The following is a 22,895-nucleotide window of genomic DNA, read 5'->3' as shown; positions in this document are numbered from 1 at the left end:
AATGTAAAAGCATTCATCAAAGCTGAACGATAAGTGAAGTACAATAGGTAGATCGGCATTTGTTACCATAATAGGTAATGATTAGTTTTTGCCTCAGTGGGCAATCGGTGTGATATATTACGTGCGTCAATGGCCGATTGTTTTGTTTCGTTTGCCTCAATGGGCGTGGACAAGCGAGCTCTGTCAGGCAGAAAGTCGAGTGACAACCTCTAGGTATCTGGGATGGTTTTTCTTTTAGTGCACCGTAATGCACCAGTCATTTTTGTACGGAGCTTGCCAATTCTTGCATGTGTTTTTACATGCCGATGTATATGTTATTCTACTCATTCTCGTACTCGGACCCTTCTCACCAACAAGGCTAGCCTTTTGCTGAAAAGGCTTTGGACTATTGCATATTCATTGAATTTTCATTAAATTGACATTGAATATCCATTGAAATATTGCTACACTTGGCGTGCCATAATACTCAGTAATCCTAAACATTTGGGACGCCGAGACAACACTCCGCTTCACATAATTGTTTCCTACACGTGACAACGAAACTTAATGTGTTTAAAAACATTTTAAACCAAAATGAAATTGAAAAACATTGTCAGTGCAGATATACTCAGATCAGCCTAGTACTCAGCCCGCCGATACTGTGGGAGGCTTGTGTCTTTTCTGATTACCAGATAAAACTCAGCATAAGATTCTGAATCTCGGTCACTCGTAAAAAAAAACAACAAAACAGCAGAAGACACTGTTAAACAAAGGAAAACGTTTTTATTCAAATAATACTGCGGCATTTGAAATATGCAAAACACAATAAAGAAAGTTAACAAGATGATGACACTAACAGTCAAAAACCTGCAACATGTTGCCGCAGCAAGATATCGATCAAGATTGTAACTGCACTCCATGTTACAAGACAACGAAGTTTTTAGAGTAACATCGTCGTTCATTACGAATCGTGTCTCGTTTAACACTTAACAACACACCTTAACACCTTAACAATATTACGCAACACGTTTTCTGGTTTGAGCCGGTGTGGATTTTTCTTGCCGTTGTTATATCCAGTATGTATGTGTCAGGCACACCACGAAACGAAGAGAGCCTGTAGCAGGTGAACCATAAAACTCCAACGTCAGTGATTAGTCTACGAAGCAGCAAACACTGATAAAAATATGTTACACTGACATTATTGTTAATTGATGGTATTCAGCCACTCCCAAGATAATTAAATAACAAAAGACACGGCGGCCATGTTGAGGATATAACAAAAGAATTCAATGACAATTCTTTTGTTAAGTTCCTCCAACATGGCCGCCTGTGAAAACCATCGATAAATGCGTACGATTGCGATGTCAACCGGAAGTTTAAATGACTTCACTTTTGGGTTTCGCTCCTTAAAAGTCCGTCTTCCCTGTGGATGAGTTAACAATGTTTTGAATGAAAACTTCAATAAACAAAACCCCACAGAGAAATTATTTCCACTACCGGTTGACTTTTCCTTCGGTAGATTTTGCAAATCTAGCTCCATTAATAGCCACACCCAAACGGCAGTGATTTGCTTAACGACCTTAACTTCTGTACCGAAAGATATACGGCGTATTCAACGATTAAAGTGAAAATGTCTCGGTAACTCAACAAACAAGAACACGAAGGTGTCTTGAACAAAACGTCCTGTAGAAAGAAAACCAATTTCAATTAATTTTTTATAGTGCTACTACGACGAAAATCGCTCAAACTTGGATTCAGCTGAAACTTCCTAAGAATACTCTTTAAAGGTCCAATAATCACTGTATGAAGTGTTTTCTCGATATTCAGTACGAAAGTATGATATTTTTACGATTACTTTTTGGAGTCTGTGACGTCATACACTCAACATCAAACATTGCTACATATATTTCTTTGTATATAAATCCTTAATTTATTTTATTCCTATGAAGCCCAAAGGGTGGCTAATGTGCTTATTTCACATTACTTGTGACTATAATTTATATTTTGGGGTGTTTGGGTATTTCTTTCTCCCTTTACTACTGATATTTTGATCATAAACTACAAAGAAATGTATGGAGCGATGTTCGATGTTGAGTGTATGACGTCACAGACTCCAAAAAATAATCGTAAAAATATCATACTTTCGTACTGAATATCGAGAAAACACTTCATACAGTGATTATTGGACCTTTAAAGAGTATTTTTAGGAAGTTTCAGCTGAATCCAAGTTTGAGCGATTTTCGTCGTAGAACCATGAACACTTCAAGGTTTTTTTGCATTTTTCGAATCATCCAATCAGAAGCCAGATTCTTACCGACGTAGTTTTAGTGCGATTCCAGAGTTCCGTTGTGTTGTTGTTGACCATAAAGATTTTTAAAAATTAAAATATGAAGTGTATCAAATATATTCTAACAGCTACTTCGTCAGTGAACGATATTTTTGTTTTATTTCTGTAAATCATCTAAAGATTTTCCGCCGTTTGTTGTGATTGGATGGCGCCTAAAAATGTTTGATTCCTTTGTTTCTACAGACGGCTTTTAATGGATAGTTATGAAAAAATTTCAAAAAAAACCTCAAAGTGTTCATAGTTTGAGTGTGCGCGCTGTAAAATGCCTATAATGAATTGACTTATAGAATGTAAAAATTCAGATTTAAAATGTTACATGCACTTGTTTTTTAAACGAAGCGCACGTTCATGGGCTAATAGTAAATTCAGGCAATGTTCTAAAATTGCAGCAAAGGCAGTTGTGAAATTCAGACACCCCCCAGTTGGGCCAATTGGGTCTCAATAGTGCGTACAGGGCATAAAAGGACAAGTTGTACTCACCATTGAAACAATAAAAGAAACCATTAGACCAAACCCAGTTGATGCCTAATGCAGTAACTCACCTTACAACTGACTCCAAGTAGATCTAACTCACACGGTAAATATCATATCCGTAGGTAATCTTCCCACTCTCTACGTCATAACCACATGAATTGACCTTCATCCATAGATCTGACTCTGGCTGCAGCCCAATTTCATCACAAACAGACTTCCTCCTTATATCTGTGTTGTTGTTTAGCCTTGGGGACAAGCTAAAGGTTCTTTCTCTCTCTGCTTTCATCTTTCTTTTATTGAGTGCAGAAGCACAGAGGAAGCCAATGAGTAGTGTCAGTAAGACCAAAACCGCTATCAATGCTGCAAGGAACTCTGGCCTCTCAGTCAAGGCTGTATGTGAGGAAAGACGGTTCCCGTTTTGAGCTGATGGCAACGCCTTTTTGTTTTGTATGTTGAAGTGAGAAGTTTTTCTTGTCTCTATGGCTGTGATTGCCACTTTTTCAGTACTACTTACTGATGGTTCCTCCGTCATCTTTGAAGTTACTGACTCTTCTGGCTCCAAGGGCTTCTCTATTTCCAAGGACATAAATCCTGTGTTGACTTTTGCATCATCTTCAGGAGAGTAAGCTGAGTTGGTGTTACTTGATTGAACTAAAGGACTGCACACATTCTTCAAGAACCTACGGCTGTCAACAAAGGATGGCAGTGGTTTGGAGTGTTTCTTTGTACCCATACACTTTAAAGGTCCCACATAGTAGTACGAATCTACTGCATCAGGATGGAACATGACAGCAATTACAGGAAGCATTGACTTGTCTCTTATATAACCTGTGTGGAGGAAAAATCAGATTTATTTAAGTGTTCAGGGAACTAGTTTTCTTTGTCACATGTTGGCACACCCTCTTGGACAGTAAAGGATTTGGAATGTTTGCCAGTTAATGTGGAAAAAAAAGAAAGATGTTTTGCATGGTCATGTCACATATATGGGTAACTCCCATATAATGAAGGGCAGGGATGATTGTCCCTTTTACAGGGATTGAAATCATAAGTCACTGCTTATTCTTTAGGGGTGGAAAAAAGCCCCGAGCTCTGAATTCTGCACTAGTACTCTACAAGTACTCTCATCCAGATACTGAATATTTCTTAGTGAGAGTGCAGGTTAATTGGTGCAAGCTAGTCTGTCTCACAAATTCACTTAGTTTGGCTTATTATTACATAAATTAACAGATGAGTACTCTTACCATTGGTGATAATTGGTACTGGGTTACCATTTTTCTTGCTGGATGAGATCCAATATGCCAAGTTATTCCCAGAGACATTCAACATAGAATGTGTCCAATTAAAAGCCACATACTGGTAACATCTCCGACTTCCAGAGATTACAGCTTTGATGTTTGGGAAGTTCATAGAGTAATGAATATCACTTTTCAAGTAACCACCAATTGAATAGCTGATATGCTGTTCTACCTTCTGCCAGCTTTTCTTCCCATTTTCTATTACAGCTACTGCCGTCCTTTCCCCTAACATACTGCACAAGACTTTTAAAGGTGTTGATGAGATATTGTTGTTTGGTAAGACTGAACACATAGCATCCCTCAAAAGGCCAATCTTGACATACTCTTGACATGTTGATCTGTAAAGTGGGTCAGAACAGAGTCTGCCAGTATAGGATAGACCCGAACAGTCACAAGAGAAATGTTGGACTCTATTAATACATTTGGCGTCATGTCTGCAAGGATTTGGGAAACAGAGATTGCTAATAGGACACCGTCCAAAGTGAAGACCTGAGCCAATGCTTGCATTGATGAGAATTTTGTTTACTTTTATCTTGTTGAGGCACCCGATGAAACTTTTAAAACCAAGGCCATGTCCAAAGATGATGTTTTTAAATGATGAAAGGTTTGCACTCCTCAGTTTCTTGGGTTTTTTCCAGGTAATTTCATCTTGATCAACTGACAAAGTAAAGCCATTACTGTTGATGCGTATGTTAACTATATGCCAGTTTCCATCAGCAAGATCTTTCCCTATTTTGAATTTAAACGGGTGTTGAATTTCTTGTAGATCCTCGATGTAAGGCTGCAACTCCAGACTACCAGAAACCAGCATAAGCTTGGCAAATAAAGCTGACTGAGAATAAAACAGTAGTCCATTTTCATAGTATGTACGAAAGTGAAAGCTTAGCAGTAATGCTCTTCTTGCTGGAGTTTCTAGCTGCAGAAAAGAACCACTGTTAAATCCAACTACATTCATAAGATTATGTCCTGAGCACCTTTTACTAAGAGTTCCATAGACTTTGATATGTTTCCTTTTCTTCAATGCTGCTTTCAAAATGTTTGTTTCATTAAGCATTACATTTCGAAGGCAGCCTCTGTAGTTTGGTAGTTGGTGAATGTCTCGGTATTGGCGAGATGGCTTGATGGCAGTCTTGTCAATGCCAGAGACATAAGTGTGAAGGTCTACGTCCAATAATGAAAACTGTCCCTGTTTAGATATAAAAGTATTATCAGTAATGAATGGAAGGGAAAATTGAAGGAAGGGGGGGATAAAGGAAGGGAAAATGGATGGATGGAAAAGAAAGGGATGGAATTGAATAAAAAGGGTTGTATGCATGGTGAATATAAAGATGATGAAGGGATGAATTAATAAAATGGAATTTAAAATGGGAAAATCAGAAACTTAATGATAAGAATATGAATAAAACAAATAATTATTGTACAAATAAGATGAGAGTTAAGATTAGTAAAGAAATTGACAATCAATAATTTAGTTAGTAAATAAATGAATATATGAATAAAAGAATGAATAAAAAAATAAGCAAACGAAAAAATGTCTTTAAAAAATTTATCTGAATCAATTGCAACTGTGGTTTTCAACATTCTACGAACTCCTACATTTCAATGGCTTGTTGTGAAAATTGTTATTACTGTTGCCAATCATGATTATAGAGGCATTGACTGATCTTCTTTGCAGCAGGCAACTAATGAGATTTGCAGAATATGGTAAACTGCAGTAAATTAAGATTATATATTCATTTCACCTGGTATCTTGTGACATGTTTGGCTGTAATCTACATTAATACAGGCTTTTCTGCCGTTGCGTATAAGTTGGACAACATGCCAATTTCCATCACATAAATCATTCCCAGTGACAACATTCAGCTCATCTGGAGTGCCACCTTTCTGCACCTGTCGGTATATCACAACCCTTCAAAAAAAGATAAGAGTTAGTCTCTCCGTTTGTCATAATTAAGTTCAAATCATTTTTGATAGATAAATTTGGTTAGGGGTATATTCTACTATGGAACAGTAAATAGTATTATAGTACACTCAACAAAATTACTTGACTCTGATTGGTCGAGAGGAGTACAATTATAGCGTTATTATAGAATTAAGTCGCTATGGCAACACGGCCAAAACAATGTCAAAACAATTATTTTCTATCATTTTGTATTTAAAAAACATATAAATAAAATTTTAAAGCTGTAAGAACTATTCTTTTTTATGCATTTCAGTTGCGCGATGGACTGAAAATCGGCCTCCAAATAGACAAAGATGAACAGTGTCGCTTTGCATTTTTTACTGAAATTTTGTTGAGTGAACTATAAACAAAAAATCGCACGATCTTCTCGTACAATTTGGAATTAATAGACACTCGTAATGTTTTGAAAGTTCTTTAATTGTGCTCGCCTAAAGGCTCGTGCAATTACAAGAACTTTCAAAACATTACTCGTGTCTATTAATTTCTAAATTGTACTTGAGATTGTGCGATTTCCTATACAAATAACAGTAAGTAATTATAGAGGAAGGTTACAAGCCAACTCTTGTTTAACACCCTCCTTCCTCGGGACCACTCAGAGTTGGAACTTAATAATAAAGCAAGCATGAGTTTAAAGTCCATTCATCAACTTAATTAATCAAAAGATCACCTATTTCCATCACCACTAACTATCATAAACATATATAAAACCAAAATAGGATAATTAGAATAATCAGAATTGCTTCCAGTAATTTTTAAAATGGAGTGAATTTTACAGGGTACCTCGTGACAGTAGCAAGGGAAATCTATAAAAGGTGCAAAAATGGTGAAATCAAATGTGCCCATGGCCAACTCATGGGACCCTCTAGTCCAGACGCTGTACCCTCTCCTTTGCCGCTCTGCTTTTGTTATTGGGCTTCCTGTGTCGCGGAAGGGGAAGACAAAAACCAAAGGCGGAGCGGCAAAGGAGAGGGTACAGCATCTGGACTAGGGACCCTCATGGTTACTGGCGACTGGGTAGAATTCAAGGTAATTTTTATGGTTAACAAAAATAAGCAGCAAACTTCTAATAAAAAGGTCAGTTATGAAACTGTTTATGCTGTGTCTAGCTTAGGTTTCCTGCTGGTGGTATTCTAATTCTCTCCCTACGCCTCTCCCACTCTTTGTGAGGGAGAGACGGAGAGTCTGCAATACATTGTGGGTCGCAGTAACGTGTTTGTCGCGTACGCCCGCGCGCTGGGTGTACGCGACACGTGGACAAAAATATGACGAACTCCTTGTATGTATCCCATAAGGAAACACATATCCCTTTTCCTATTTAACAAACATTATAGGTATTTTATAAACAAGAATTAGGAGAAAAACAATGTTTTGGCATTTTGAAATTTGACGACGTGACCGACTTTGCGCCTGTCAAACGGCAAACAAGAAAAGATTTCAAAATAAAATAATTATATGAAACTAATAAAAATGACTTTTACAGCAAATCCTAAACGAGTATAATAAAGAAAAATTAAGAAGTTTGTTCTCATTTAAAAACAGAAAGAAGTAGAAAAACAAATGTTTTTGACAACTGGGGAATTGACGCTGTGGCCACGGACTTGACGCCTGTCAAAGAGAAAACAAGAAAGGATTGCAAACTATAGTTGTAACTAATAAAAAAATTAATCCTAAAGAATAAAAGAATAAAAAGGATTAACAAGAAATTTCTTCATTGTGAAATTTTTGAAGAAGCGATAGCGTATAGAGATTCCTTTGCGTTCGGGTCCGAGAAAGTCGGGCGCCTTTGGTGTGTTGCGAATTAAGTTTCAACAGCTAAAGGTCACTAAAAGCTAAACAATATTATGTCCAACCTTAATTTGCAATGAAGCAAAACAATGGAGATAAAATCTCCTCGGGTTCCTTCAGAAAAGAGAAAAATTCCCGAGGGTTGGATGGTTTTGAAGTGAAATTTGTAGATATTCTTGAATGAAAGCATGTCGTTTCTCACGTCTTGTGCAAGGTCGTCCAGTGACCTGTCGTAACGAATGAAATCTTTTCCTCCAAAATTGAAGGCTTGTCCTCCTTGTACAGGTACTGGCCAAAAGACAAACAAAAGCAAGAATAACTTAGGCGTACAAATCATCTTGAGTGGTCTTTACTGGTAAAACGTCTCTTACAAACTCGGTGAAACTGAAGTCACAACAGTTTTTGACGTTCTGCGTTTTGCAACAAATGCGCTGCGCCCGTCGCTCTTGTCGGGATATTTTTGATTGACAACCGGCTTTACACAGCCAATCGGATGCTCTTTAGGGACAGACCATTAGACAATTGAGGAGGAGCGAAAAAAAATGTCGCACTTCACCTACGAAAAAACTACATTGCACAACCTCTCCTTTTAGAAAAGAAATATTGAGCAAACACACAATAATAGAGAGTTTTAGATTGACTTTTTTTTCTCCCCGCAAACGGCAAACGTGACCACGTTTTCATAGTTTTCGTGTATTTTACTTTACCTTTTACAAACCTTCTCACCAAGCGCAAATACTCTTTTGTTTTTCTACTAATTGGACGTTTTTGCGATTCTTTTTCAGTAATTTAAAAGAATTTTTTACTGGTCAACTGACGTTTCACGTTTGCTGTGAACGTAAATCTAAAACTCTCTAATAACTCGTTTCTACGATTCGCGTACCTTCGCGTACCCACGAGTTAAAAATTGCGTGTAGGGATTATTACAAAAAGAAAAAAAAATCGTGCAACATCGATTCCTGCAATCTCCCCCTCAATTATCTAATGGTCTTTCCCCTACAATACAAACACAAATCCCATATGAATATAGGATAGTCACTCTTCTTATCAAAAAGAGATTTTCAAGTTGATAATGATAATTAAATGCATTTCAGAAAATAGAAATCTTGACTGGATACGACGTGGTCCGAACCCACCAACAGAATTAAAAAAAAAAGATTCCATTTTGCCATACCCCCGAGACATCCGCAGAGCTGAGGCGGCGTATGGACTTCGGACCTGACGGCGATTAAATCCTTCTGCCCTTGGGTGTACGAATTACGCAAGAAAATGTTCTAGCCGAAGCATCAGGGGAGAGACCAGCCGGCCCCCAGACCATATTGGCTATAATCCCTTGCATCTCTGCCACGCACGGAATCGGTTGAAAATGTAATGTTAAAAAGTCTAGTCTATTCGGTGCATTGTTTTCACGGCCATTGTTATGCTGATTCACCTGGAACCGTGGTCCAGTGGAAAAGACTTGGGCTTCCATGACACTGAGTCAAGTCCGGTTGAGCGGGATTAGTACCTGGATGGGTGACCTGAAACTTATGCCTACTAAAAAAAATTTTTACGATTTTTTTCCGTAACTTTCGACAATCGATAAAATCGTCGAAAATCAAAAAACTGTCGGTTATTTAATTTGTGACCGGAAGTCACCAGTCATGAGTATCTTTTTCTAATGAAAAGAGTCGTTCGTATTCTGTGCCGAGGAAGGACAAACACCTTAAGCTTCTCTAGAACTCACGCGGTCCCAAACGGCAAACTCTGCAGTATCGTTTGAGATGCAGCATTTCCTCATCCTGAATATTATATTTGTATTCTATAATTTGGATTTGCCGCGGTTTGTGTATTACACCTTGGGGCCACGGCACATGCATTAGTAATGCGCTAGTGTGGAAACTCTACGCGAAGACAAAGAGCGCTGCGTAATAAATCGGTGTAACGGAAGCTTAGCAAAAAAAAAAAAAAATTTATGCACAGCTGACCATCACTGACACGAGCCTAATAAAAATTCCTTATAATTTTATTATCATGATATTTTCTCAAATTTAATACATTTATTATGTCAAGTGCACTCAAGGCTCTACGTCATCCAGGCCAATAAAACGATATGCACGGGATTCGATTACATTGGGACGGTGCAGGGGGAATAGGAGAAAGCCCGAATTAACTTAGTGTCATAGAAAATTAAAGTTGTGCACTGCGTGTATATGTTTATCGATAAACCTGAATTGATTTAGCGGGAGTTTTTCGTGCCAAAATGCGCGCGCTACCCCATCCAGCTTCAGGACTCGTGTGTATCGTTTGACCGAGCCCTAAGTAGGGGGAACTGGGGAGAGGGGTAAGAAAACAAAACAATAGATCTCATGCGAAACTGACTGTTAAATAAAGTAATGATACTCTAGGGAATGACATGTGGTCTCAAATGGCAAAACACTACGCCCAAGGTAATGACTCCCGCCTGTGCATGCAATTGTAGTAATAGGCCACTGGAAGCATGGACAATGTACACATTAAAAACGTTATTTACATATTGTCTGCTAGGCTATATCTTATTAAATGTTATGCTTAAAAATTAAAAAAAAACAACTTTATGAATAATTTTTTAGGACTATCTTGACTATATCAGTCCATTACATCTCTCACGACGTAGGCAGCAAAAGAGTGTTTTCTCAAGGTTGCGTGCGCATTCAAATTTAAGGAACTTGACGGGCCACGATACCAGAACAGGAGTATAATCATGCATTGCTAAGAAATTTTTTTCGATAAGAATTCATAAAATCAATTATTCTCGTTTTTAAATATAAAACTGTCTTCTCAATTTGACTGACGAATTTGCGTTTTTCAGTTTTGTGGCCCGTCAAGTTGGATGCGAACGTAACCTTGAGAAAACGGTCTATAGACCTTTTGCAATAGATTGACACGCGATTGTTACTAGATGGCAAAAAAAATTGAACTTCCTTTATTTAAAGATTTTTTTGCATGGATTACTAATGTCTTTTCTAAAATCCTTTTTTTCCTTTCGATTTCAAGATACGAAGTAGTTTAAAGTTTGTTTGCCATCCAGTAGAGCATTCCCCAAAGGACCTTGAGCGACACCTTGAGCTGAGTGATTCGTTATCAAAGTTATATATCAGCACGTGACTGTTTGCTTGAAAAGTCCTATTTACTGACTACTGTACGACGATTTTACTTTCCTTTTGTTTACGTCAAAGTAACCAAGCAACAGAGATGAGTAGCAGGAGGTAGGGGATTTGTGCTGAATTGGTCGCAGTTGATGGCATGTGGCGGCTGCTAAAAGCCGTTGCTTCGAAGTAATCACTATCACACGTGACCAAGCGATGCGGGAGGCTGTTAGAGTCACGAAGGGTGCAATTTTTCTGGTCATTCGTTGGAAGACGTTTTAACTCAAACGATTTGCACCTGAAATAAATAGATGAAATAAAAATTCCGACAAAACCAAACTAATACAGAAAAGTATTCGTTACCCTCGTCCAACATGGCGGGTATGCGGACTGTCACGTGTACTGACTGGTTTCTCGTTCTCGACTTTGAGGGGCACTTAAATTTACATGAATAAAATAGCTCGTTATCTTTCATTGCACTTACGGTAAAGTAATTCAGCTGAGCTGAGTTAAAATGCTAGCCAATCAGAATCGAGAAAATTTGCAAAACTGAGGTGTCACTTTCCATTTCAAATTGACGGACTTCCAAGTACTGCAAATGAAGGTAGGTGAAAAATAAAAGAATGAAGTTGCTAATACGCCCTTGATAACAGCGACACAATAATTTATGAATTTTACATTTTTATTGCAATGACGGGCATGTTTTTATTTATCGTTGGTCAACAGGCTTCGTACGTGAGCACCTCAGTTTTTCAGTGAAATCATTTTTACGTTTACTATTTCGGATCAGCTGGATGTGTTTCTGCAAAGTGTCCCTTAAACTTAATGCAAATGAGCCAAGTGCTTTATGGGTAGTAAGAAACCAGTAATTAAGATCAAATTATCGCACATGCGCAGACATTCTTCAGTACCCTGGTGCCTTGTCAACACTTACAGAGTTTTGCTTGTGTCATTCATAGCAGCACACAGGCTACCGCATTCCTTTGCAGAACTGACGAATATCACTTTTATCTTAGCATCGTAGTCCAGGCACTTGCCGGCTGTGTAGTTAAAGCCGGGTGGCATCTGCACTGTGATAAGAAATAATCAAGATCAAGCGGTTTTCAGTTGGAATCAATGGCTTCCTATAGGAATGCTTTTTTTGATGGGGAGAAGGGGGTGCAAATATGTTTTTTTCCCCTTCATAACGGAATCAAACTAAAAAAACAATTATCGTTAAAAAGTTCATGGCTCCACTGTTCCTGTTTGTTTGAGTGGGAAACATAAAGTAATGACTTACAGCACGTACACGTACACGTTACGACATGCCGTATCAACGTCTCTACTCAAATAATTCAAAGGAATTAAGGCGCTATAGAAATGCATATATTATTATTATTATTATTATTATTATTATTATTATTATTATTATTATTATTAAAGGCTGCTTAATTAATTCAATCAGTAACTAATAGGCCTTTTGCAACGAACAGTCACTTGTTGATATATAACTTTGATAACGAAAATAACCTATTCATATGCTTAATTGTGCAGTTTTTGCCAGCCCATTTAGGAGTACAAGTGCAGTCGTATTTATGAACACCTGGATTACACTTGGCATTGTTCATACAAGGATTGTTGAAGTAGCAAGGATTCCTAGCTGTAGAGAATATTTACAATCATAAATCATTACCACATCCATTTTAATTAGTTTATCAATCAAAAAGTATCTCTATTCCTTTTCTTTGTTTTACATTAATTACTTTAATCTTCTTTCGGTATTTCAGTTGTAATTTATTAATACTTTTTATTTTCCTTTCCTCGTTTTACTTCCATTCTACTTTTTCTTGTTCTCTGTTCTTTTCCTTACTTTCTTTTTCACATTTATTTGTTATTTATTTATTTATTTTATTTTATTAGCTTTGCCCATTAAACAAAAATATAAGAATCACAAAACAATTCTTCATCCTGCCTATGAATCTCTTTCTCTTCCTTTCTTTCCTACTTTCGTTTTTTAAAATTTCTCATTCGTTCAATCACTCTTTCTCCATGACTCTGTCTATTGTTCCCTCTCTCTTTTTCCTTAAGGATCTTTGGGGTGGAGGAGAAAATGCTTTTGTTGCAAAAAATTTTCCAGACCCCAACCTAATAGCATTCATGTCTTTCGGGTACAACCTTCAATCGTTTTAAAAATCCTCTCAATCCTTCCAGTCCTCCTTTTGACCTTTCAAGGCCCCCATGTTCCACTAAAAAAATTAAGGGCCCCCCATTTTCTCCTCCACCCCCACCCCCTCCTACTTAAACAATGACTGGTCCCTTATTAATATGAGTGCAAACATCCAACCTACCTGGGTTTACAAATTTATATTCTTTTATTCCACTGCATGTTTGGTTGATACATATACTGATGGTCACAGATATGATTTTAAAGGTCTTGATATACCTAATTTTCCTCTTCATTTTTGATCCCTGGTATTTACAGGGAGTACTCTTACTACCATCATCTGGATCTAGTGACGCATCATAGAAACATTCCACATGAGATTTATTGTCTGGCGTCAAGTATGGATGGTATCTTTGAAGGGCATGGCCGACAGTGCTACCTGTGTATTGTCCACCTTCGAATGTAGCCACTAAAGTTGTCTCGCAGTCTGGGCTGTTACACCCAGTCCAAAAAAAGTTGATCACTTTTCCACCGTGTGTTGCTTCGATTCTTCCATTGCTTATTTCAGGTATCACAGTTTCTTTGACTGCTGCTAAAAATTATTAATTAAAATTATAATAAATCAACGAAGAAGGATGCAAAAAAGGATGCAAGGAAAGAAGGTAGGATGCAAGGAGGATGCAAGGAAAGATGCAAGGAAAGAAGGTAGGATGGAAGGAAGGATGCAAGGAAAGATGCAAGGAAAGAAGGTAGGATGCAAGGAAGGATGCAAGGAAGGATGCAAGGAAGGATGCAAGGAAAGAAAGTAGGATGCGAGGAAGGATGCAAGGAAGGATGAAGGGAAAAATGCAAGGAAAGAAGGTAGGATGGAAAGAAGGATGCAAGGAAGGATGCAAGGAAGGGTGCAAGGAAGGATGCAAGGAAAGAAGGTAGGATGGAAGGAAAGATGAATGGATGAATGGATGTATGGATGGATGGATGTATGGAAGGATGGATGGAAGAATGGATGGATGCATGGATGCATGGAATGGATTGATTTATTAATATAAGGATTGATGTAATGATATATGGATGTAGACAAAAAGATGGGTGGATGGATGTAGCGATGGATAAATGAAGGGATTGATGTAGGGATTATTCTCTTTGAAAACTGGGAAGAAGCTAAAAAAATAGCATTTGTCAACGCTTGTCACGGGAGAAGACGCTCAGATCTTCATTTTTAGGGTTGTCACGCATCATTTCACTTTTCGTGACGGCGTGACCCTAAGATTGCAATGTGGTTTGTGAGGTCGAATACATAACGAACATTGAAATGATACTCCTGTTTTTAAGAAGCTAGCAAAAATTCGGAATAGCAGATAAAAACATTGAAAAAAATTATAGCCAAGGCTCGGTTTTCACTAGCTTAAAAAATCGAAATCAGAGTGACCGGAAGGATGCAGCTTTATTATGACGAAGTGAAAATCAAAAAGCGCATCGAATCATTCAGAAGTTAAGGCTTTCTTTTTCTTTTTCAATCCATATATACGTAATGAAAATCTGAAAGCTTACTTAAATTAACCTTTTCCATAAACTGCATGGTACATTGTGAATCGCGTGAGCTGTAAAAGTGACTTCGACTTGGGACCCGTGACAACGTGCTCGCATTATCACGATACAGTCAATTCAAAAAACGTTGTCGTCGACCGGCTCAAGCCTACGCGACTGGACCGAAAGGAATATGGGTAAAAATCACTGAAGCGGTTAAATATTCGTTCTGAATTAATTGGTCCCGCTAGTAATAAGATAATAATGGCGAGAAACAATCCATCAAATGCATGTCTTTGGGTTTAGGGAAAGAAAAACAAAGTAGTTATGATTCAGTTCACAATTTCGAAAATATGAAGGCATCAAAAAACGTCTCCTTCGACACTTCCCGCTCGCCTACGAAGGTTCGTGCTGTAAACCAGGCATAACTAGTCAGATAAAATTATGCAGTCAACTCGGCTTCAATGATTGCTACCCAGAGTTCCTTTCGGTCCAGTCGCGTAGGCTTGATCCGGTCGACGACAACATTTTTTGAATTGACTGTATCTCATTATTTCTACCTAAAATACACCAAAATATGATACAGGTAAAACCTTATAAACGTTTAAAGTTGTTTAAAAACAATTTCTTTCTAAAGCATTTTAATTTACACTGCGGTCGGAGGAGGTTTCGACATCTACGAAGTAGGATTTTTCTTTGGCGAAAGAATTCGAAAAATTCATGCTTTTGGGAAATGTTTCAAAACTGACACTGATAATGGCACTGGATAGTGTTTGAGTCTGGAATAGCATATACTCACCATCAACTAGTTTCGTAAAAATTATTATAGCGAAGAAGAGCAAAACGTTGAAGCCAGATGAAAGAGCTGCCATTCTTGACGTGATAGCTTCCAAACTGAACTAAACACAAAGATTAACCACAGGTAGCCCAATTTAGGCCTATTATTTAGGCCTGACGTTTCGGCTGTTCAAGCAGCGAGGTATCACTTTTCCTTTTGAAATCCGAGGTTTGTGACACCTCAGTTTTGCAGTGACGTCATTTCTACGTCACTATTTCAGATCAGCTGGTTACAATGATTTATGTCCAAAAGCGAAAGCCTCAAGTATGTATCTATCTATATAATATATGGACTTGATGTTTAGACTTATTTTATTCAAAACGGTAAGGCGAGAGGCGGCTATAGTTTATATAGCAATGAGGAGTTTTTATATGAGGATTTTTATATTTTCTAGAAAATCTTTTATGGATTGAAATAGATAGGCTGCAAAGTAAATTACGGCCCAAAAAACCCTTTTAAAAAAACAATAGCCACTTGTCAAGATTTAACAATTTCTTGTCAAAATTTCACGGAAATTGGTTTGTACTACATGCTTGGGCTACCTGGGGTATTTGTACTGAGGGTCTGGGGACAAAAATGAGGCGGCATTGTGCGCATGCGTATTGTTTACAAGCATATCTACAAATTTAGCTTTTTTTAATAAATACTAAAAACATACATTGCAATTTACCATTAAAAAACTAATTCAAATTCATTCGCTCCTTCGCTGTCATCTTTAGGGGGCTTTCATAATTTATTACCACATGGGGGAGGGAAGGGGGGGAGATGGGGGGCTGACGAAATCACATAGAAAGCTTTACATACATAACCCAACGCCCCTTCTTGGTAGAGGTATCAATTACATAGCCCTTCTGTAATCATCAAAAAACTTCTCAATATGTAATAACCCTTCTAACCACTTTCTCAAAATAACCATGGTAACCCTCCTAAACTTTTGCCGGACCCCCCATATGCTAATAAATGAAACCCCCCAGTGACAATAGTAGACTAGTCATGATACATAAGACTACAAGTGGGGAGCTGAGCAAAGAATAAAGGAAGGCTAATGTCATCCCTCCTCATGGTTCATGTGAACTAAGACTCCTCCATCTCTCTGTGTTGAAAGACTTGGACCTTGGTTAGCTGCAAGGTTTTATGTAGTTTTTATGTTTTTAAAGCCATCCCTCCTCGTGATTCCTGTAAACTAAGCCTCCTTCATCTCTCTGTGTTGAAAGACTTGGACCTTGGTTAGCTGCAGCGTAGTTTTAAAGTAATTATTTATGCCCTGCTTTCGCTATCTATTCAAACTATCCATTTTTATCTTACTCAAATGTCAAAGGAATTATTCTCAAGGAAATGTCACATGGTGCATGCTATAAATGTATAGAAAATCGTTTTTCCTTGACCTCTACGAGCCTGAAGTTCGGTGAGTCACACATCATGGCGTAGAAAGATTGCTTTGATAGCCGTAAAATTAATCCTTATCTGGAGCCAGTGGGGTCGTCTCTTGATCTCTAGGATGTGTCCCAGGAGGCAAGGCTCCAAGGTTGCTATGGGATCGGGAGGGCGTTGTCGTGATGGTTTCAAATGGTTTTATTACAAGTACAATTACTATAAAGGCAAGAACTAATACTCCAATGATTACAATTATCACTATTACTGCTGTAGATAGGCAACCATGTTCCTTAGTGGGGGTACTTGCAGTGCTGTTTGAACTGGGGGCATCAGTAGAAGAGAAAAAACTCTTCAATTGGTAGAGATCTGCATCACATGGTACGAGTCTGTGCTGAAGACTGTTGGAGTAACGAAGAGTACAGTTGCCTTTGAGACTAGATGGCGTTCTTCTGAACTCAAACGATTTGCACCTATAAGTATGATGGACAAACAAAGATACAAATACAGTCAATGTCTTTAACGTTGTCCACCGAAAAAAGACATTTACACATTAACATGCATTTAGGCTAAAAGAAATATAAATGAACTTTAAATGTAAAATTCAACTCGTGAATCGAAAATCCAGAATGCCCCGACCATTTAGTGAGAATTTAAGATGGAACATGGTATTTCAGCTTTTGTTTTATGCCAGAACGTTTAAGGAAACACGTGATATATTTTTTAGTCTAAATGTGTAAATGTGTAAATGCGTAAACGTCTAAATGCGTAAATGTGTAAATGTCTCTTTTCGGTGGACAACGTTAATGACATTGACTGTATATAGTTTTGCAATTGCATGGTCAAGTGCTTGAAGTAATATTTCAAAGCCGACAATGAGGACTGGACGGGATTTCAAGTCAAAGCAATTAGTTGCGCGGACTTGAAATCCCGTCCAGTCCGATATTGGAGGCTTTGAAATGACTTCTCATCTCATTAATTATTCGACTTGGAGTAACTGGAACAAAATTAATTCAGTCCTAGGACTGAATTAATTTTGTTCCAGTTACTCCAGACTGAATTAATTTTGTTCCAGTTGCTCCAGACTGAATGCATTCCTTTCACAGCACTTTACCAGGTTTCAAGTAACATCATGTGACTCAAAAATAGCCCGTTGATTGGCTGGTTTACTCATGAATTATTAATGAGTATGAGAAATTGAGGCACACGGTACGTTCGTATCACTCTGTAACGAAAATAAGATAGTCGATTTTGGTTTTGAGGTGTATTCCAGACTTTACTGAAAAACATCAAATCTCTCATCATGACTGACAACAATCGTTGTATATCCTTATCAACATCAATCGACAAAATCTGCAATTACAGAATATAATGATTTGGGCAATCTTTTTTTTTTTAACTTTCAATATTGTCGTGTGAAAACTGAGGATTATTGACTTTGAAACCTGCTGAATCATTTTCAAATTTCATCTTATCAAAGTGAGGGCATGACAAACTCACAAAACGAATTGGAATTTAGCGTGTTGGGTTTTGAGGAGGGAAGAAAACCAGAGAATCCCGGCGGATGAAACCCTTTAATCAAAGGACGGAGCTAACAAACTCTATTCACACTCATGTGATGCTGGACACGACCATGAGTATTACACCTAGAAGTAAGAAGTGAGAGCGCTATCTCTACACTATCCTTGGTTAGAAACCAATATCTTAACTTCAGGAATCCGGAGTTCATTCTCATTGGCCAACTCAGGTATAACTAAGCTCTCCCTATTAAATCTAACTAAATGTAGTACTTACTTTGATCCTGAGCAAACAGACTTGCATTGTGCTACATTCTTCCCGTACAGAAGCTGTACACCAGTTTCTGATGAAACATTCAGGCATCTACTAGCATGGTACGTCATGTCCGTCATGTATCTTGGTACTTGAAAGATGAAAATGAACTTTATTTAAGTATATGCTTGGAATGTCGTTAAAAATATAGCAAGGATAAGAGAGTTATTTAATCTAAAGTCATTTATTATTGTATTCGTTGATGAGTTGAGACTTTGGAAAATTTGGGGCAACTAAAAAACCTCTAATCAAGACGACCACCACCTTGTATCACTAGATTAAACTACACCTGCCATCATCGTAAGGCATATCAATCCGTAATCACCAACACCATCATCAAGCGGTGATACATCATCATCATCATCATTCGTCATCAGTGCCATCATTAGTTCCATCCATCATCAGTAAGTCACAATCAGTAATCACCATCCCCAAGTACTGATGCATCATCATCATCATCATTCTTCACGACAGTGCCATCATCAGTGCCATCATCAGTGAGACACAAATAACCATATTAATTTTAATAATTTTATTATTATTTTATCCTCAACATCATCATCGGTCATCACTCACCAGTACAGTTCTTCCCCGTCCATTGATATTGACACGAACAGTAGTAGTCGTCCACAGCAGGATTACAAACTGCAAACTCAAGTTGTTGACATGGTTTATACGTGAAGCAAGGATCTCTCCCTTCAAATAGACAATAAAAACATCTATGCATCATAGTCTAGAAAAGCTAAGGTCACTGTGGCTCCCTTCGCAAGAGCAGAATCAGCCGGAAAGATGGCTACCATGTTACTTGATAAAACAAACAAACAAACAAACAAACAAACAAAAAAAGACCAAATATTTTCTCAAGGACATGTCAACCAACATGGCTACAGCTATGAAGTTACAACGAACCAAGAATAGTTTAACAATAATTTAATATTATCTGGATAACTTACATGGAAGTATTTTCTTTGCCGGTCCAGGAGAGAACGCACTATTGATTCCTCCTGCGCAAATCGTGACAGCTACAGTTATCCTCTCGAAATTAGAAAAAGATACCTCACGTCCAGACGTTTTGTTTCTGACTTGGGAGCTGATGTCTTGACAACATGAAATATTTTCACTGCTGTCGTAGAGGCATTCTGAGAAAGACTGTATTGAGCTGTTACCCGGTTGTTGTCTGGAATAAACGTCCTGTTCTATCTCTGTCATACTGGATCCAGAGCTTTTAAATAGTAGTATTGAGAGCGTAAAGTTAAAGTCAGGAGGAGTGCATGGCTGATTTAGATTTTTCACGTCCCAACGATATAGAAGACATCTTTTTCCGGGTTTTGATTCTATTCTACCATTAATTGCTTCTGGGAGATTAAAACCATCTATATGAAGATCAAACATTTTAGTTACTAAAAAGCTCGCGGAAAGAAGTGAAAATTTTTGATCAAATTTACTAAAGTTTTATTGTTTGTCCAAATGCGCATTTCTGGTCATTTATTGTTTTTCGATTCGATTGGAATTACGCCAAAAACGGCCAAGTAGTTATATTTTGCAGAAAGTAATTTGAAGCATCTTAGTGTTAAAACTGTTGTATTTACATACAGACGAAGGAATTATCGCTATGAAAAAAATCTCTGCTGATAAGACTCGATAGAATAAATAGGATCCTGGTAATGAGGGATAAGGAAGAGGAAATAAAAAAGGGACCTCCAAGATGGCGGACAATTATTGTCGCACCATGCAAGGACACAGGAAGCTCGAGCATCATTCAAGTTCAATGACAAGGAACTCTATGGGGTAAAATTCTCCTAATTTTTCCTAAGAATTGTTCAAACTTTTCGTCCAAACATGTTTTCATACCTTATTATTTGACTAAAACCAAATTTGCACATATAACCCTGTGGTTATATTTAAGTTAAAATTTGGGTTATGGAGTTATTTTTTTGAGATTAACCTTGGCTACTAAAAAGGCCAACATGTTTTCCAAATTTCTTCAATATCATGTTTTTATGGCATTATGGTAATTAATTGAATTTGAAGCACTTTCAAGGCTGACTGACCAAGACGCCTGTCAACTCGAGTCGGTACTGAAGAAATACAACTCAGCGATCAATCCAGAAAACGCTATTATTTCTTCTTGCTTTTTCGTTTCAAGTTCTTCAAATATGGTCAATCAATAGCTAGTTCAATTTCAATAGAACGAAGTTTAAAAAGTTAGGAAAGGATTATCACCGGTGGATAAACCTAACTGTCAGATCTATCAATCAAGGTTGACTGACCCCAGACGCCTGTCAACTCGAGTCGGTAATGAAGAAATACAACCTAGCGATCAATCCAGAAAAACGTTATTTCTTCTCGCTTTTTCGCTTCAAGTTCTTCAAATATGGTCAATCAATTTAATGTCAAGGAATAACTAGTTCAATTTCGATAGAACGAAGTTTAAAAAGTTAGAATAGGATTATCACCGGTGGATTAACGTTACTGTCAGATCTATGATGCAAATCAAACAAGAACCCAAGTAGAACAAACTTTCATTTCAATTATTGACATTTATAAATTCAGGTCTCTGATTTGCATTGTGTTATCAACGAATATCTCTTGTAATTCTGTCCTTCATAAAGTAGATATAATAAAATTAATGGATATCAGAAAATAAAAACAAAAATATATCTTCAGCGTTAGATGTTACGCGTGGGCGTATTCAATAGCCTTTTTCAGCTCAGTAAATCCCTGACTTTAAGAATTGTTTACGATAAATTTGATACCCAAAATATTGAAGATGAAAAGCTTTTCGGTTCGAAATAATTTTAACACAGCGAGCCACGGTTTGAAAGTAGATTTTCAATGTAGATAATATGAAAACAAGGCAGATAACGGAAGTAGAATACGAAAGTAAAATTGGAGTCAAATTATTTTGAGTGGTCATCAATTGAATTGAATGCAAGTGATGTGAAACAGTGGTATCTTAATTTAAAGGTTTATATTTTCTTCAAAACTAAAATTGAACTTCTTAACTCACCTGCAAATTGATTAACGGAGATAATTAGTGTAAGAGCCAGCAGAAAAACATTGATGGAACGTGCCATGGTGAAGCTTTATGTAAAGTGTGAACGTTCAGAAAATGATTAGCAGCGATAACCTTTGTCTACTGCAATTACGCAAACAAACTGTGATTGGTCGAATAGAGTAGAAGCAATATCCGACTGCGTGTTTGATGAGCTATCGTTGTTGATAGGATAGCGTGCGTTTAAAAAAGCTTAGTGCAGGATGTATCGTATTCTTGGTCAGGTTTTTTGGTGTTGCAGGATGTATTGTATTCTTGGTCAGGTTTCTTGGTGTTGCAGGATGTATTGTATTCTTGGTCAGGTTTCTTGGTGTTGTAGGATGTATTGTATTCTTGGTCAGGTTTCTTGGTGTTGCAGGATGTATTGTATTCTTGGTCAGGTTTCTTGGTGTTGTAGGATGTATTGTATTCTTGGTCAGGTTTCTTGGTGTTGTAGGATGTAATGTATTCTTGGTCAGGTTTCTTGGTGTTGCAGGATGTATTGTATTCTTGGTCAGGTTTCTTGGTGTTGCAGGATGTATTGTATTCTTGATCAGGTTTCTTGGTGTTGCAGGATGTATTGTATTCTTGGTCAGGTTTCTTGGTGTTGCAGGATGTATTGTATTCTTGGTCAGGTTTGTTGGTGTTGCAGGATGTATTGTATTCTTGGTCAGGTTTCTAGGTGTTGTAGGATGTACTGTATTCTTGGTCAGGTTTCTTGGTGTTGCAGGATGTATTGTATTCTTGGTCAGGTTTCTTGGTGTTGCAGGATGTATTGTATTCTTGGTCAGGTTTCTTGGTGTTGCAGGATGTATTGTATTCTTGGTCAGGTTTCTTGGTGTTGTAGGATGTATTGTATTCTTGGTCAGGTTTCTTGGTGTTGCAGGATGTATTGTATTCTTGGTCAGGTTTCTTGGTGTTGTAGGATGTATTGTATTCTTGGTCAGGTTTCTTGGTGTTGCAGGATGCATTGTATTCTTGGTCAGGTTTCTTGGTGTTGCAAGATGTATTGTATTCTTGGTCAGGTTTCTTGGTGTTGCAGGATGTATTGTATTCTTGGTCAGGTTTCTTGGTGTTGTAGGATGTATTGTATTCTTGGTCGGTTTTCTTGGTGTTGCAGGATGTATTGTATTCTTGGTCAGGTTTCTTGGTGTTGTAGGATGTATTGTATTCTTGGTCGGGTTTCTTGTTGTTGCAGGATG

General features: G+C 37.6%; 3 protein-coding genes across 5 annotated transcripts; all 3 read right to left on the bottom strand.

Moving 5' to 3' along the window:
* Window positions 1-782: 782 nt before the first annotated feature.
* Window positions 783-8,252, bottom strand: LOC116301280 (contactin-associated protein like 5-4). Its single transcript, XM_089030692.1, has 6 exons — window positions 7,909-8,252; window positions 5,838-6,004; window positions 5,659-5,687; window positions 4,042-5,281; window positions 2,869-3,628; window positions 783-1,662 (listed from the first exon to the last, which is right to left on the bottom strand). The coding sequence occupies exons 1-5, from the start codon at window positions 8,178-8,180 to the stop codon at window positions 2,892-2,894; spliced, it is 2,445 nt and encodes an 814-aa protein (XP_088886818.1). The 5' UTR covers window positions 8,181-8,252; the 3' UTR covers window positions 783-1,662; window positions 2,869-2,891.
* A 1,575-nt stretch (window positions 8,253-9,827) lies between these two features.
* LOC116301277 (uncharacterized) lies at window positions 9,828-15,543 on the bottom strand. 3 transcript variants are annotated; one of them, XM_031710311.2, is made up of 5 exons: window positions 15,420-15,543; window positions 13,278-13,685; window positions 12,476-12,589; window positions 11,885-12,020; window positions 9,828-11,248 (listed from the first exon to the last, which is right to left on the bottom strand). In XM_031710311.2, the coding sequence occupies exons 1-5, from the start codon at window positions 15,490-15,492 to the stop codon at window positions 11,035-11,037; spliced, it is 945 nt and encodes a 314-aa protein (XP_031566171.2). In that variant the 5' UTR covers window positions 15,493-15,543; the 3' UTR covers window positions 9,828-11,034. The 3 variants fall into 3 exon arrangements, with proteins under 3 accessions (XP_031566171.2, XP_031566172.2, XP_031566173.2); XM_031710312.2 differs by having other exon boundaries at window positions 13,278-13,682; XM_031710313.2 differs by lacking the exon at window positions 12,476-12,589.
* A 534-nt stretch (window positions 15,544-16,077) lies between these two features.
* LOC116301275 (uncharacterized) lies at window positions 16,078-21,822 on the bottom strand. The gene is made up of 5 exons (XM_031710308.2): window positions 21,670-21,822; window positions 19,613-20,032; window positions 19,236-19,355; window positions 18,624-18,750; window positions 16,078-17,302 (listed from the first exon to the last, which is right to left on the bottom strand). The coding sequence occupies exons 1-5, from the start codon at window positions 21,734-21,736 to the stop codon at window positions 16,912-16,914; spliced, it is 1,125 nt and encodes a 374-aa protein (XP_031566168.1). The 5' UTR covers window positions 21,737-21,822; the 3' UTR covers window positions 16,078-16,911.
* Between the last annotated feature and the right edge of the window lie 1,073 nt (window positions 21,823-22,895).

Source organism: Actinia tenebrosa, unplaced genomic scaffold (genome assembly GCF_029948245.1).
Source record: "Actinia tenebrosa isolate PJP-AT-01 unplaced genomic scaffold, QUT_ActTen_1.0 PGA_scaffold15__27_contigs__length_11533743, whole genome shotgun sequence".
Taxonomy (NCBI): Eukaryota; Metazoa; Cnidaria; class Anthozoa; order Actiniaria; family Actiniidae; genus Actinia; species Actinia tenebrosa.
Note: the sequence above shows the minus strand (reverse complement) of the source record. Positions and strands in the feature narration are given on the sequence as shown.

Bases quoted from the DNA above. Each gene is read 5' to 3' on its own strand.
- LOC116301277 (XM_031710311.2), bottom strand. From the start codon at position 15,492: ATGGCAGCTCTTTCATCTGGCTTCAACGTTTTGCTCTTCTTCGCTATA. The intron at 13,686-15,419 runs GTGAGTATATGC...AATAATTTTTAG, and splicing joins TTTTACGAAACTAGTTGATG to CAGCAGTCAAAGAAACTGTG. The intron at 11,249-11,884 runs GTAAGTGTTGAC...TATTTATTTCAG, and splicing joins AATGACACAAGCAAAACTCT to GTGCAAATCGTTTGAGTTAA.
- LOC116301275 (XM_031710308.2), bottom strand. From the start codon at position 21,736: ATGGCACGTTCCATCAATGTTTTTCTGCTGGCTCTTACACTAATTATC. The intron at 20,033-21,669 runs GTGAGTTAAGAA...ATCTTCATATAG, and splicing joins CTCCGTTAATCAATTTGCAG to ATGGTTTTAATCTCCCAGAA. The intron at 17,303-18,623 runs GTAAGTACTACA...TCATACTTATAG, and splicing joins TCTGTTTGCTCAGGATCAAA to GTGCAAATCGTTTGAGTTCA.
- LOC116301280 (XM_089030692.1), bottom strand. From the start codon at position 8,180: ATGATTTGTACGCCTAAGTTATTCTTGCTTTTGTTTGTCTTTTGGCCA. The intron at 5,282-5,658 runs GCAATTGATTCA...ATATCTAAACAG, and splicing joins GAATGTTGAAAACCACAGTT to GGACAGTTTTCATTATTGGA. The intron at 3,629-4,041 runs GTAAGAGTACTC...TCCTCCACACAG, and splicing joins AGTACCAATTATCACCAATG to GTTATATAAGAGACAAGTCA.